Genomic DNA, 16,411 nt, shown 5'->3' on the forward strand with positions numbered 1-16,411 from the left:
ATGGTGGTACACAATCCTGCTGCTGCTGATGGCTCACAGCACCTCATGGATGCCCAGGTTTGAGCTGCTAGATCTGTTCTTAATCTATCCCACTTAGCACGGCGGTAGTGCCACACAACACGATGGAGGATATCCTAAGTGGTAATTTTAATTCATCTTATACAGAATTATGTTAATGTATTGCTAATTTTTTACTTTGTGCAAAGCTCTAATTTAAAACTTTTTCAAAAGGTTGGTATTATAGTAAGAACATACAATAAAAACAAAAATTCTGCACTAAGTCACTTAAGTAAATGGACATGTTATTAATCGTATCAGTTTTTAACTATGGCACAAGATGCATTTAATAATACATATAAACATTATACAGAAATCAGCTACATCTTTTTCTCTTCAGAAACTGTGAAATCATATCTATTGTTTCTCACGTTACCAGCAAGCAATCATATAAACTATATATATCTATACAGAAAAATAGTTCCATCAATGCAAATTTATAGGACTACAGTTTTGATTCTCATTTTGTCAAAAAAAAAATCAGTTATTCTAAATAATTAGATACAAAGTCAGATCACCAAATATATATAAATTACAAAATGTATGTTATAATTTACATTAGGTACTTGGTAAATACTGGCAATGCAAATATTTTGCTTTTCAATGATGAATTAAATGCCAAATAATATTTCAATTCAATGGCAAGACTGCATTTGCAGGATATAAAAAAAACATAGCATTTGGCACAGTTAGTACAAACCTATGTTGAGAAGTACTGTTCAGTAATATTTTGAGAGCTTTTGCTTTGAAATCACCTCAGTTGTTGAAAAGTTATTACAGAATATTCATTATGTAAGAATTAGGTAAGAGATCCTGCTGCTTACAAGATGCAATAATGGTTGCATCTACAGTATTAGCAATACACTGGTGTAGGTCAATTACATGCTTAGTTTTGATAATGAGTTCTACTTAAAAGATATCTGTGCATTTGGTGAGATAAACAATAAAGGACCACATAATGTAGAACTTTCATATATAGGTTTGCAATAAAACTGTTTCTTTCATTTCCTCTATGCTGTTTTACAATAAATGTTCTGATTGAGAATTTAAGGCCATCAGGCAATTATTTCCAATGTTGCTCATGAAGGAATGTACGGGGTCCAGCAGCATGATGTTTGTACAGAACTTGTTCTTCCATTGATTTGCAATGTATTTGAGGGAACAGAGACCTAAAACAGAAGTAAGATTAAAATAACATTACAGTAACAACATTTTTTTGTATTTAAATGCAACAGGAGAGCTCACATCAATAACAATTTCCATTTCTATAGTGTCTTTAGTGTAAACTAATGCTTCACAAATAGGCGTAAGGTAAATGGATGCTAAGCAAGGAAGTGAGATCAGGAGAGGTGATCAAAACTTTGGTTAAAGAGAAGTATCTCGTGAAGATTTTAGACAGTGGAGAGGCAAAGGAGGGGGTTCCAAATAGTAGGTCTAGGCCCCTGAAGGCTTTACCGCCAATGATGGAGCAAAGGGAGCAAGGATACATGAAGACCAGAGTCAGGAGCATTCAGATGATGCGGCTAGAGGATATTGCAGATAGATGGGCGTGGCTATGGAGGGAATTATGAACAAGGACAATGATTTTGAATTTGTGCATTTTGGGTAGGAAGTCAATGTAGTTGAGTGAGGATGGGAGTGATGGGCCAGTGGGACAGGATTGTTGTGGCTGAGTTTTGGACAAGTTGGAGTTTATGGAGGGTAGGGGATGTGAGGCCAGCAAGGACAGTGTTAGAGCGGTCCAATTTTGGGGTTACTATGGCAAGTATAAGGGTTTCAGCCACAAAGATGATGAGGTTGGAGTGGAGGTGGGAAATACTGCGGTAGTGTAAGTAAACTATCTTGGTGATAGATAGAATGTGAGGATTAAAGCTCAGCTCAGGGTCGAACAGGACAGCAGGATTATGAACAGTCAGGTTCAATCTGAGAGTTACCAGGGAGGGGAATGGAATCAGTGACAAGAGAGTGGAGTTTGTGGCAGAGGCCAAAGCCAATTGCTTCGGTATTTCTGATGTTGAGCTAGTGGAATTTGTGATTTATCTAAGACTTGGGGGTCAATTTTAACCCAACTCACATTGTGGAAACGGGGTTGGGGGTACCATTAAAATCCAGTGTTTTGAAACTGCTCCATTTCCGCTGTAATCCTGCTGGCCGCCACTGTAACTGCTCACTACATTTAGGTGGCTGAGATGTCTGCCAAATACAGGTGGGTGCCTCATAAATGCGAGGATGTCTTTAGGACCCTGACGTGATTTTATCTGGGCACATCAGAAATCTGCCCAGTGGCCAACCCACTGAGTAAAACCTTGCAGGATTGGTTTCAGGCACTGACTAGCTGACTGGAAGCACGATTTAAAGAGGCACTCAGCTGCAGGCACTCAGATCATAGTGATCTGTGTGCTTTTGTGAATCTCCAAGGGAATTTTGAGCTCGGAGGTTGTTTGTTTCTGTCTTTTTGTTGCCGTTTGTCTCCCAGCTTATCATATGTACCATTTTTGCTTCATTGCTTTGGATGGAGTAACAGTTCGTGGAAGAGCAACAGCACCAGCCTTACCAAGACGAAAAGCAAGTGGGCCTGTTAGAAGTCAGCAGGTGAGGGGGGGCTGCTCGTAGAAGGCCTTACCCAGTCCACAGGGTCTATAGGCCGATTCACTTTCCTGGATATGCCTGAGGAGCAGTGCATCAGGAGGCTACGCTTAACCAGGCAGGCTGTTGTTGATCTATGCAGCCTCCTGCAACAGAACCTGCTGCCTACCGGCCCAGGTGACCATGCTTTGCCAGTGGCTGTCAAAGTCACCACTGCCATTAACATTTTTGCTTCAGGTTCCTTCCAGGCTGTTACTGGGGACATCACCTGCACCTCCCAGTCTGCAGTGTATAGCTGCATCAAGCAGGTCACCAATGCCCTACTTTTCAGGCCAAACTATACATCACCTTTCCCATGGACGGCAACACTTAAAATGAGAGCCCTCTGGGATTTGCAGCAATGGCTGGCCTCCCTTATTTCCAGGTTGTTATAGACAGCAGTCATGTAGCCATCAAGGCACCAGAAGACAAGCTTTCAACAGCTGGTGCGTGATCACCGCAGAAGGATCATGCAAGTCTGTGCCAGTTCCACAGGCAACTGTCACGGCACCTTCATCTTGTGACATTCGTCTATCCCCCCATTATTCCACTCTTCCAGGAACGTAAGGATGGCTGCTTGGGGACAAGGGTTATGTCCTCCATATATTGCTGATGACACCCATCCACAACCATGCCTGAACAGCTCAGGTACAATCACAGCCATGGCACCAAATGGAACATCATTGAGCACACTATTGAAGCGAAGATTCAGGTACGTGGATAGCTCTGGGGGCCCCACACAAAGTCTGTCACATTATTGTAGTGTGCTGCATGTTGCATAACATGGCAATAAAGAGAGGATTGCAGTTGGAGAAGGCAGAGCAACAGGAAGAATCATCATCTGATGAGGACGGATTGGATGAAGGCAAGAAGCAGGAGGGTGAGCACAATGCATTGCAGCCGGGAATCAGCTTCCGGTGACCAGCGCATTCCCCTCCCCTCAGAAGTTAGACAAAGCCCCTCTGTATTAACAGTCCTTGTTAACCCCCTCCCTTAAAGCTGCATCGAAGAACAATGGGGGTGAAATTCATCTAGCGCAGTAACGCAAAACAGGCGCTAGTACATCGACCACCTGGTTTACACTCTGCCCGATTCTCTTCTTCATTGAGTTCAATTTAAAAGCAAATCGGTTGAAGTGTAAAACAGGCTGCCGATGCCCTATCATTCGTTTTGCACTACTGCTTGAGATGAATTTCATCGTACAACCAACTTTTATATGAATGACATACTGACAATATAGATTTAGAAGCTGCTATGAAAAGACACTGCAGACTAAATGTGATATAATTTAATGTCAAACACAATAAATGCTTTGAACTCATCTCTCACCCAAGTGTCAACCCATCGTCCTTTTTTTAAAAAAAGGATAACTAACTCTACCGCTCTTACGGGGTGCTGTCCCAGTAGCTTCAGCAAAGCTGGTGAAAGGCTGCTCTTGCTCAGGTTGGGACCCTGGAGATGCTTGTGGCCAGCGACTTCTGGGTGCTCGAACCTGTGAGGGCCAGCTGCACACTGCTGCACTTAGGCTGCTACTGGGGCAGTCTGGCCCAACTAGCTATCTGCCATCATGGTGGGTGCTGGTTGAGGTGGTGGTGAAGGAGCAGACATGCTGACAGAGGGCAAGACGTAGCACCCCCATTGCACCACCGCCACTCCCATGGGGCTGAGGCTCATCATCCACTGATCAACAGGAGAGTAGGCTGTAGGAGATGAATGATGCCTTGAAAGCCCCAATTTATTCAGACCACCAGTCTCTCCAATGTGGTGCCGAAAGTCTGGACGGTAGCCTATTGAGCTTCCACCAAAGCCGCAAAAGCTGGTAACATCGACTCCTGTTGTGGGTGCCCAGCAGAAGCATCCCTGGAGCTAGCCAGATGGTCCAAGCTAGACTGAAGAGTGATGATGCCTTGCGAGATGACACCACACTAGCTCGAAGCGGAATCTTTCAGACTTTCAGCCTTGGTGCTGAAACTCCTTGTAGGCCTGCCTGTGCCTTGAATAACTACTTATGTGAGGCACAGCTGGGCCCCTGAAGTCTGCATCTCTGTGTTCCTCAGAAGAGCTGGAGAGGACCTCGCCCTAAGGCAAGCTGAATCTTGGGCTGTCCCTGTCTTGCTCGCTCATGCTGGGAGCGCACCCCTATAACGAATTGCCTAACCCACCCAAGTGTCATGATCTCTGTGCTGGTGCTTGGGAGGGATGGAGTGCATGATGGTGCATCCTCAGAAGGATTTTCCTCCTCTAAAGTCTGTTCCTCTGCAGGGTCTTGCTGCTGAGAAGGACCTAGAGGTAAGAGAAAAGGGACAATAGTTAGCCTGGCACTGATATGCTGCACAGTAGCAGATGACAGACTTCACAATGTAGCTTGATGTTGTCAAACGGGTTGAATGTGTGTTTTTCTGAGGTACATGAAGGGGTACAAGTACTAGTCAGAGACTCTGTTCAGATAAGCCCCCACTCAAAATGCCCAATACAGACAAGCTCTCCAGGGTCTACTGATCTCAAGAGCTCACTGCTCCAGCTGGAAGAGGGTCATGATGCTGGGTGTTCCTCCCCCCGAGTCTTACTCCTCTCCCTTATATTGTGCATTGTTTTCTCTTGCTTGTGTACCATCCACAGGATGCATTGCAGCAACACGCCAAGGCTTCTTTGACAGCACCTCCCAAACCCGCGACCTCTACCACCTAGAAGGACAAGAGCAGCAGGCACATGGGAACAACATCACCTGCACGATCCCCTCCAAGTCACACACCATCCCGACTTGGAAATATATTGCCGTTCCTTCATCGTCACTGGGTCAAAATCCTGGAACTCCCTACCGAACAGCACTGTGGGAGAACCTTCGCCACACGGACTGCAGCGGTTCAAGAAGGCGGCTCACCATCACCTTCTCAAGGGCAATGAGTGCTGGCTTTGCCAGTGACGCCCATATCCCATGAACAAATTTAAAAAAACAGCTAGTGAGTGTCTACTGAAAAGGAGAGTGGACATGTGTGGAGCTTCTGCTTGTTGTGCATATGCTGAGAGAGAAGAAGCAAGATGCAAGCAAGGTGGGGAGGTGTTGAATGGAAACCAAGTGGCTGGAGTGTGAATGAGGAAGGAGTCATGAGAGCAGTTCTGCAATAACTACCATGTGAGCAGAGAATGCCATTAGTGGTTGCTGTGAAGGCAGCAAAGGGTGAGTGCATATTTGGACTGAGAGTAAGAGGTGGTATAGTGTCCCATGTGATAGGCAGTGAAGGATGTAATGCAGGGGAAGGAATTGTTAAGAGTGCCGGGGTGGGGAAGGGGGAGGAAGAACTGTTGCCAGGTGTTACTGAGAAATGGAGAAATGAAAAGCAGTACTTAACCTTTCTCTGCTTGTCAGGTCATTGAAACGTTTTCTGCATTGAACTCAGATTCTGGGGTGATGCTCTTGGAGTTGATGACCTCAGCCACCTTCCTCTAGGCCTGGTGAGCCTCCATTTTGGGTTCCTTCCTTCCATTGGTGGGAAAGAGAACTTCCCTCCTTGCCCTCACCTCTTCCACCAGGCCCTCTGGTAAATCTTCAGAAAACCTGCAGACTTGTTTCTGACTCATCTTACACTTTGCAGCAGTAAAAACAGCAACGTCAGTAAAGCAAATGCAACCCCCACTTTAAATAGGCCTCTGGAGGCCAACTGGAAATTATGCCTAGAAAATGGCGGGCTTCCCATTCCTGATGCGATCGGGTGGGAAACCTGCCAGTCAAATTTAAATGAGGCACAGGAATTAAAATACCCGGGTGTGATATCTAGGCTAGTGAGTGCATTTTGCACTTGCCTCACTTCCCCCCCCCCCCCCCGACCCGCACAAAACCTGCTCCGGGTTAAAATCGACCCTTTGATGTCATATACACCATCTGACATTTGCTGAAAGACACCTTGGCAAAACAGAATTTATTCAATACTAAAAGCTCAAGGACTGCAGTATTATGTCTCCATTTAGATTGATAAATTAGTTAATGATCAGCTTCCAGGTGAGAAGAACCCACCTGTGTAAACAATCCGCATCTGGTGATCAAACAAGTGATTCTACTATACATCAAATTATAACTGTTGGAGATATTCTAGGAGCAGTCATTCTCCACCATTTGTCTGAACTAAACATTAGAAAATATTAAGATACTGAAGGAAACCTTTATCACCTGGTGCAGGTCTGTCTCCTGGCAGGGCCTTGCACTAGGAAATGATGGCAGAAGAGAAGCAACACTGTCCACTGGCCTTGGGGCCTTGTGTTGGAAGGACTCTAGGCCCAAAAATCAAACAAAGTTTAAAAAAAAAGACCATCTATTTTCAGGCCAACTTTCAACTTGTTGCCGGCCCCCTTCAAACCCTTTGATCAGCGAAAAGCTCTGGCACAAGCTCTGGCGGCCAGCTTTGTGGGGCGCACATATGTCTGGAAGTTAAGGTGGGAAGACCAGGAGCGCCTCCTCCTGTCTCATTTAGCTTCGTCACATAACTCATAGTAGCAAGTACCATGGTAGCAGGCACTAGGTTCACAGACACTTAGCTATTACTTTAATAAATGATTCCGTCACAACAGTTGCCCAGTTTCATTGCAGAGTTGAGATATGAAATGTGCGAAGAGGAATGGGGGAGAGGGCGGGGACTGTTGGGGATTCTTATTTATTATTGGGAACAAGGAAGATGGAGGCGGGGTGGGGGGGATCCTCCAGGCACTCTAAGACATGTTCAGATGGTTGTGGTTAAGACTGTGCGTTGAGTTGAGCGTTAGACACCATTTTGGGACTTATCATTTTAAATCAGCATTGTGTGCTGATTGTATCCATTTTCTTCTTACTTTACATGCTGCCGGCGTTCGGTATTTGTGCATGAGCCATTACCAATACCAAGATGGCGTCCGGCGCACGTCACGCTGGAAGCGTGCATGCGCAGCCAAACCCCCATCTTCTCACTTCAGGAGGCTGTGTAGCGCCAAAACAATGGGCGCTACACGGCCCAATTTCTAGCCCATGGTGTTTGAAGTGGGAGGCGAAGGTTCTTCTGCTCTGGAAAAAGTGTCCTGAATTAGGCAGGGTCTGCCCAATCTCTGAGAAACAGCTTTGCAGAGCAATCTCCTGTGCTTTTTTGGCCTCTTGAGCCTTCTCCTCAGACTGCTGTTCTGTGCAGGTCCTCCAAGTGGATACCGTTGTATGGTGATATGCAAAATGCAGCAATCCACAAAGATCTGGGATACTTTGGCTGGCATGCCCATGTCCTGTCCAAGCACCAGAAGCACTGCTTCAGAATACCAATTGTAATTTTGATGATGGCCCTGGGCCTCATTATATTTGTCCTGGGCAAATGCTGAAGAGAAATAATGAACTAAGTGGGTATCCTTGATCCTCCAAGAACCAGCCCTACTCTATCTGTGAATTCAAGAATGGTGAAATGGAAGACTGGTGTAAAATGAAGGCATTATGAGTGCTGCCTGGAAATTTGGCTGTGATGTGCATGATCTGGTACAAATAGTTATACACAAGCTGCACACTAATTAAGTAGAAACACTTATGGTTCATGTAGGAGCACTCCTTTGCAGCTGAAGCATGAAGGGCAATATGGGTGCAATCAATCACCCCATGGATTCTGGAAAACCCAATTATTCTGAAGAACCTGATGGCTTAAGTGTGCTTCTCCTAAAGGTCCGAGGGGGAATGGATGCAACTGTTGGCTCTTCAGAACAAGGCATCAGTAACCTATTTTATGTAGCAATGCACTGCTGATTGACAGATGCGACTTATCATAGTAGACCCTGGAAATATCACAAGGTGAAAAAAATTAAGCAGCATTGACCTTGATTGGCGTCGACTAGGCCATGCCTATCCAGGGGTGTGGCTGCAGGTCCTCTTGCAGCAGGTTGCAGAATACCTGCCTGGAAAGTCCAAGTCGGTTAAGGCACCGTTCCCTTAAAAGTTCCAGAGCGTGACAGTTTCATCCAAGTGGGTAATGGCAGGAAACATTCACTTCCTCCTGCAATAATGCCTCACCTCCGTGGCATTCGGCAGTGCAGCCTGCTTGATTGGCACCACATCCACCACCTTAAACGTTCACTCCCTCCACCATCTACAAAATGCACTGCAGCCAAGGCTTCTTCGTCAGCACCACCCAAACCCGCGACCTCTACCACCTAGAAGGACAAGGACAGCAGGTGCATTGAAACACCACCATCTGTCCGTCCCCCTCCAAGTCACACACCATCCTGACTTGAAAATATATCGCCATTCCTTCATTGTCGCTGGGTCAAAATTCTGGAACTCCATACCAAACAGCACTGTGCGACTACCTTCATCACATGGACTGCAGCGGTTCAAGAAGGCGGCTCACTACCATGCTAGCCTTGCCAGCGACGCCCACATCCCATGAACGAATAAACAAAAAAGAACAGTGCAACACGATGAACCCTAGTTGTGCAGGTTCCGTTTCCAGTTTAGAAACAACGAGGCCCCAAAATCAATAAATTCAGCTTTATCACTACTTGTTGCCTATCCCTTTAAACCATGACAAAATGACCACAATTAAAGAAAAAGAAAAGGAACAGTCAATTGTGAATCATTTTTCCCCATGCTTAAGGAAAAAATATGGACCACTAAACTATGTTAGACTTGGCCCGGAAATTCCTTGGGTCACAATCCTGGGGGTTGTGAGCGATAGTGCCCTTTGGCGAAGATCCTGCTGGAGTTTGCAGGATCATTGGGAAGCATGCGTCATGGCATTAGCATGTGTCAGGCTGGTGCAAGCACGACTTTGGGCATATGTCCAGCACGTACCTGCCAAAAACTCTGGTGCCCACCTATGGGGGAGGGGCTTGGAGGTTTGCCCATGGTCTCCCTACCCCTGACCATGGTTCTATCAGCCCCCCAGAGCAACCAAGTTGCTCTGCCAAAATTTTGCACTTCGGGAGTCAAAGCAGCTTGCCTGGCCTGGTGGGGCCTATATACACCCTTGTGGTGGCCAGTACTCCTACACTCACTGAGCACACAATCTGCCACTACTGCACCAGGTCCCCTTTCAGACTCAGGAAAGGGGACTTCCAGCTTACGGAGTAACTACCCCTGGTTCCGCCCCCTGCCTGTGTTTTATACTGTAAGTAGTGGACAAAGGCAAAGAGGAAACTCCTGCGACTGGTTCTCCCCCATTTTCCTGGGGGTTTCACCAGTCTTGTACTAGAGACAACCCTGGAATTTTGGCCCCAAGGCCCCTGAATGAGCACTGGCAGGCCTTCAAGACAGAGATAGTTCAGGTACAAACCAAGCATATTCCCATAAGGAGGAAAGATAGGGCATCCAAACCTACAGCTTCCTAGATGACAAAGGAAATAGAGGTTAAAATAAAACAGATAAGGAGGTTTATGACTAGCCAGGTACAGAATACAGTAGAAAACCAGGCAGAATACAGAGAGTGCAGGGGGGAAATTGAAAAAGGATATAAGAAGGGCAAAGAGAGAATATGAAAAAAGATTAACAGGTAATTTAAAAGGGAAAATTTAAAGTCTTTCATAAACATATAAAAAGTAAAGGGATAGTTGAAGGATGGTGGGGCCGATTAGGGACAAAGAAGGAATTCTTCTTGCGGAGGTAAAGGGCATAGCTGACATACTGAATGAGTACTTTGCATCTGAATTCACAAATGAAGAGGATGAAGTTAATGTCCCAGTAGAGGAGGGGGGACTAGAAATATTGGATATGATAAAAATAAATTGAAAAGGGGGTGCTAAATAAGTTGGCATCACTCAAAGTTAACAAGTCAACCGGTCCAGATGGGATGCATCCTAGGTTGCTGAGGGAAGCAAGAGTGGAGATAACAGAAGCTCTGACCACAATCTTTCAAACCTCCTTGGATATGGAAGTGCTACCAGAAGATTGGAGGATTGCAAATGTTCCATCCCTATTCAACAAAGAGGAGAGGGATAAATCTGGTAACTATAGGCCAATCAGTCTAATGTCAATGGTGGGAAAACTACTAGAAACCATTGTCAAGGACAAAACTAATTCTCACTTGAAGAAGCACGGGTTCAGCCAGCACGGATTTGTTAAAGGCAAATCATGTCTGACGAACCTGATTCAGTTCTTTGATGAAGTATCAAAGAGGTTTGATGAAGGTAGTGCAATAGATGTATATATGGACTCTCAAAAGGCATTTGATAAAGTACCACATAACAGATTTATTCGGAAAATAGAAGCACATGGGATTAAAGGGACGGTGGTAACTTGGCTACGTAATTGGCTAGGGGATAGGAGACAGAGAGTAGTGGTGAATGGATGATATTTTTCTGACTGGAGAGAAGTGTGCAGTGGTGTCCCCCAAAGATCGGTATTAGGACCATTGCTTTTCTTGTTATATATAAATGACCTGGACTTGGGTATGGGGAGTACAATTTCAAAATTTACTGATGATACAAAACTTGGCAATGTAGTAAATAGTGTGGAGGATAGAAGCTGACTTCAGGAGGACATAGATAGACTGGTGAAATGGGCAGGCACAAAGAATCATAGAATAATAGAAATTTACAGCACAGAAGGGGGCCAATCGGCCCATCATGTCTGTGCCGGCCGAAAAAGCCATCCAGCTTAATCCCATTTTCCAGCACTTGGTCCGTAGCCTTGTAGGTTATGGCACTTCAAGTGCATATCCAAGTACTTTTTAAATATGATGAGGGTTTCTGCCTCTACCACTTTTTCAGGCAGTGAGTTCCAGACCCCTACCACCCTCTGGGTGAAAACATTTCTCCTCAGCTCCCCTCTAATCCTTCTACCAGCTATTTTAAATCTATGCCCCCTGGTTATTGACCTCTCTGCTAAGGGAAATAGGTCCTTTCTATCCACTCTGTCCAGGCCACTCATAATTTTATATGCTTCAATTATATCTCCCCTCACCCTCCTCTGTTCCATAGAAAACAGCCTATCCAATCTTACCTCATAGCTAAAATTCTCCAGTCCTGACAACATCCTCGTAAATTTTCTCTGTACCCTCTCCAGTGCAATCACATCTTTCCTGTAATGTGGTGACCAGAACTGTGCGCAGTACGCAAGCTGTGGCCTAATGGCAGATGCAATTTAATGTGGATAAGTGTGAAGTGAAGCAATTTGGAATGAACAACATGGAGAAGCAGTATAATCTACATGGTAGAATTTAGAGCGGGCAGGGGGCTGCAAGGGCAGAAGGACCTGGGGGTGCATATTCACAAATTTTTGAAGGTGGCAGGGCAAGTTGACAAGGCAGTTAAGAAACCGAATGGGATACTTGGCTTTGTAAATAGGGGCACTGAATACAAAAACAAGGAAGTCATGCTAAACCTTTACAAATTACTGGTTAGGTTTCAGCTGGAGTACTGTGTACAATTCTGGGCACCACACTTTAGGAAGGATGTCAAGGCCTTGGAGAGGATACAGAGGAGGTTTACCAGGATGATACCAGAGGGACTTCAGTTATGTGGATAGGTTGGAGAAGCTGGAATTGTTCTCCTTAGAGCAAAGAAGGTTAAGGGGAGACCTGATAGAGGTATTCAAAGTAATGAGGGGTTTTGATAGAGCAAACAGGGAGAAACTGTTTCCTCTGGCAAGTGGGTCAGTAACCAGAGGTCATAGGTGTAAAATAATTGGCAAAAGAACCAGAGGAGAAATGAGGAGGAATTTTTTCACACAGAGGGTTGTTAAGATCTGGAACACACCACCTGAAAGGGTGGTAAAAGCAGATTCCATCGGAATTTTCAAAAGGCAGCTGGACATGTACTTGAAGAGGACTAATTTGCAGGGTTACGGGGAAAAATCTGGATGGTGGGACTAAATTGGACAGCTCTTTCAAAGAGGCACAACGGGCCTCCTTCTGAGCTTTAAGATTCTATGATTCCAAGGTTATTTTTCTCAAGCTTCTCCATTTCCCCATACTAATTTTGCCTTGCATACACATCACCTAAAGGCCAGGAGTTGGGAGTAACCTGTTCCTAGTCCTCCAGCAATGCAGATCTGAAGTTGTCTACTGGGAAATGGGTGAAAGGGAAGTGGGCCATACTAGCTCTGGTTGACATTCCCCAACCATTCGCCCCCCTCTGCGGAAAGCACCTAAGCATCGCACAATTATCCACTACAGCATGAAGATTTAATTGGGGGATGGGGAAAAGAGAGGGAAAGAGGTGTGAACTTATGTTCCAATACATTAAAAACGATGTTCACTTCATACCTTTCTTAGGCGCGCAGCACCAGTCCCAGACCGAATTGCTTCCAATAATGCGGTTCGTGTATCTTCTGAATTAGCAACAGACTTGGTAGTAAACCTTTCAGTTTTTGGAAAATCTGGAGGAGGAGGAGGAGCAGGAGGAAGAACAATAGAAGATGGTGTTGTTGGTTGTCTAATTTGAGAATATTCTCTTGTTGGTGCAGAAGATTCTGCATTTCTTGTATCTTGTAGTTCTTTAGATATTGTCGAAGTTGTCTGTCAAAACAGTAAGTAATTATTGTTACCAAAAATATGCAACATTTTGCACCGTAATTACTAATGTACAAAATGGAAAGATGCAGTGACCCTTTGCAAGTAACCTGCAAATAAAACTGGTGTATTTAAATAAACAAACATTTCTTGGTATCAAAAACCTAATTATTTAAACTTTAGAAAGGCTCCATGAAAAGTAAACTAACTTTAAATGAATGGTGTGCATTTTTGAATATTACTGTGATAAATAACTGTTGTTTTGAAAGTACAATAAAGGCGTATTGAAGGTCACTACTTAAAAAAAATTCTACTTCTGCCCAGTATATCACAAAATTGGCTTGTCTATCTCTTTCAGAGGCTGCTGCGACAGACACAGTTGTGGACCTGTTCTATTTGTCATAGTACCACATATGTCCTAGGAAATGCTGCAGGTTATCGAGTGCATGCCTGCAAGTTACTTACGTACCATACTGAAAACGTGTCCGTTACAAGTTTCAGACCTGCTTTACAAATTCTCTCGGGTATAGCGGTGCTGGCCACTCCCCTGAGCATCTGAGCACCTTAGGATTAGGAGTGTGCCCATACCACCAAATATCTAATTATACGATGTTACACCTCTGGGGTTGCACTAACAGGATCTCCCATGATCTGCGCTGGATAACGTGTCTTTGACTTGTGCCATGTATTCTTCTCCAAACTTTTTGAAAATGGACTAAACCACTTGGGTGAGAGGGATAAACCAGGCAATTATCGGCCAATCAGTCTAACGTTGGTGGTGGGGGAACGTTTAGAGACAATAATCTGGGACAAAATTAATTGGCACTTGGAAAAGTATGGGCTAATAAATGAAAGTCAGCACAGATTTGTTAAAGGAAAATCATGTTTGACTAACTTGATTGAGTTCTTTGATGAAGTAATGGAGAGGGTTGATGAGGGTAGTGCGGTTGATGTTGTATATATGGACTTACAAAAGGCATTTTATAATGTACCACATAATAGACTTGTAAGCAAAATTAAAGCCCATGGGATTGAAGGGACAGTAGCAGCGTGGATACAAAATTGGCTAAGGGACAGAATGCAGAGAGTAGTGGTGAATGGTTGTTTCTCAGACTGGAGGGAAGTATACGATGGTGTTCCCCAGGCATCAGTATTAGGACCACTACTCTTTTTAATATATATTAATGACCTGGACTTGGGTATAGAGGGTATAATTTCAAAGTTTGCAGATGGCACGAAACTCAGAAATGTCGTAAACAATCTAGAGGATAGGAACAGACTTCAGGAGCATATAGACACACTGGTGAAATGGGCAGATACATGGCAGATGAAATTTAACACAAAGAAGTGTGAAGTGATGCATTTTGGTAGGAAGAAAGAGAGGCCGTGTAAATTAAATGGCACAATTTTAAAGGAAATGCAGGAACAGAGAGACCTGGGGGTTACGTACACAAATCTTTGAAGGTGGCAGGACAAGTTGAGAAGGCTGTTAAAAAAGATGGGATCCTGGGCTTTATTAATAATGGCATAGAGTACAAAAACAAGGAAGTTATCCTAAACTTTTATAAAACAACGGTTAGGCTGCAGCTGGTGTATTGGGTTCAATACTGGGCACCGTACTTTAGGAAGGATATCAAGGCCTTAGAGAAGGTGCAGAAGAGATTTACTAGAATGGTACCAGGGTTAAGGGACTTCAGTTATGCAGAGAAACTGGGGTTGTTCTCATGGAACAGAGAAGGTTAAGGGAAGATTTGATAGAGGTGATCAAGATCATGAACAGTTTTGATAGAGTAAATAAGGAGAAACTGTTTCCAGTGGTAGAAGGGTTGGTAACCAGAGGACACATATTTAAGGTGATCAGCCAAACAGCCAGAGGCGACATGAGGAAACAATTTTTTTTGTGCAGCAAGTTGTAAAGATCTGGAATGCACTGCCTGAAAGGGTGGTGGAAGCAGATTCAATAGTAACTTTCAATGGAAATTGGATAAATACTTGAAGGGAAAAAATTTACAGGGCAATGGGGAAAGAGCAGGGGAATGGGGCTAATTGGATAGCTCTCACAAAGAGGCAAGATGGGCCGAATGGCTTCCTCCTATGCTGTACCTACCATGATACAAATGCTTATTTCAGAGAGCACGTGAATATACAGAGTAACAGTCAAAGTAAATTCTACTTACTTAGCTCAACCTCACTTCTCTCCTCAAAAATGGGGGGGGGGGGGGTGGGGAGGAGGAAATAAACATGTACTCAGTCGTTTTGTGAGCTGACTTACTTGTTTCGGCATACCTTTCTCTCTAGATAACATTTAACTCAAAGACTTGACCTCTTGCATTTTTAACTTCCAGCTCCAGGCCAAGAGCTGCGTATTAAAGTCCTATGTTCAGAATCTGACTGCCCCTCAAACATGGGTTTTTGTTGCTGTTAATTCTGACCTCAGGGAGTGGAGGGGCAGTGTCACAGTGTGGCCGAGGGGATTCCCATTGATCCAACCCAGACACCCTTAAGCTGTAAGAAATATCAATTCAATGCATTGCTTTTAGTTAAACTGAATTTCCCTCTGTAAGGGCTATTTATTATCAGAGAGAAAGAGAGTGAGAGTGAGCAAGAGAGAAAGAAAGAGAGTTGATAGAATCCTTAAAATATTGGAATAGCAAAACAAATGGACCTCTACCATTTAAAGGATATTTACAATTTCACTATCAACAATGGATGAAATTTGACTTTGAAATTCTCATATTTCCCGAGCTTATAGCAGTTGAAATAGCAGTTTGATAGGATAGACATAGTGAAGATGTTTCCACTTGTGGGGGAGACCTGGACTAGGGGCCATGAATATAAGTTATTCACTAATAAATCCAATAGGGAATTCAGGAGAAACTTCTTTATCTAGAGAGTGGGTAGAATGTGGAACTCCTACCACAAGGAGTAGTTGAGATAAAGAGCGTAGATGCATTTAAGGGGAAGCTAGATAAACGCATGAGGGAGAAGGGAATAGAAGGATATGCTGATAGGGTTCGACGAAATAGGGAGGGAGGAAGCTCGTGTGGAGTATGAACACCGGCATAGACTAGTTGGGCCGAATGGCCTATTTCTGTGCTGTACATTCTATATAATTCTTTGTAAAAATAACTGGCTGCACTATGAACCATATCAGTATGCTTCCTGTCCAGTGGAATTGCTGCCTATAGAAAGTTCAGAGGGTAAGTGAAGAAGGAAATAAGAGGAGCAAAGAGAGAGTATGAGAATAGACTGGCAGCAAACAAAGAAGGGAATCCAAAAGTATTCTA

At 44.2% G+C, this 16,411-nt stretch overlaps 1 protein-coding gene across 10 annotated transcripts in view; it reads right to left on the bottom strand.

Annotated features, from left to right (window-relative positions):
• Positions 1 to 314: 314 nt before the first annotated feature.
• Positions 315 to 16,411, bottom strand: part of cobl (cordon-bleu WH2 repeat protein) — a 346,962-nt gene continuing 330,865 nt past the window's right edge. For all 10 annotated transcript variants that reach the window (XM_068005366.1, XM_068005412.1, XM_068005400.1 and 7 more), the window contains 2 exons: positions 12,879 to 13,130; positions 315 to 1,226 (listed from right to left, as the gene is read on the bottom strand). In XM_068005366.1, coding sequence (XP_067861467.1) covers positions 1,137 to 1,226; positions 12,879 to 13,130 — 342 coding nt within the window. In that variant the 3' untranslated portion in view covers positions 315 to 1,136. The remainder of the gene's footprint in view (positions 1,227 to 12,878; positions 13,131 to 16,411) is intronic.

This window comes from Heptranchias perlo, chromosome 2, assembly GCF_035084215.1.
Source record: "Heptranchias perlo isolate sHepPer1 chromosome 2, sHepPer1.hap1, whole genome shotgun sequence".
Taxonomy (NCBI): Eukaryota; Metazoa; Chordata; class Chondrichthyes; order Hexanchiformes; family Hexanchidae; genus Heptranchias; species Heptranchias perlo.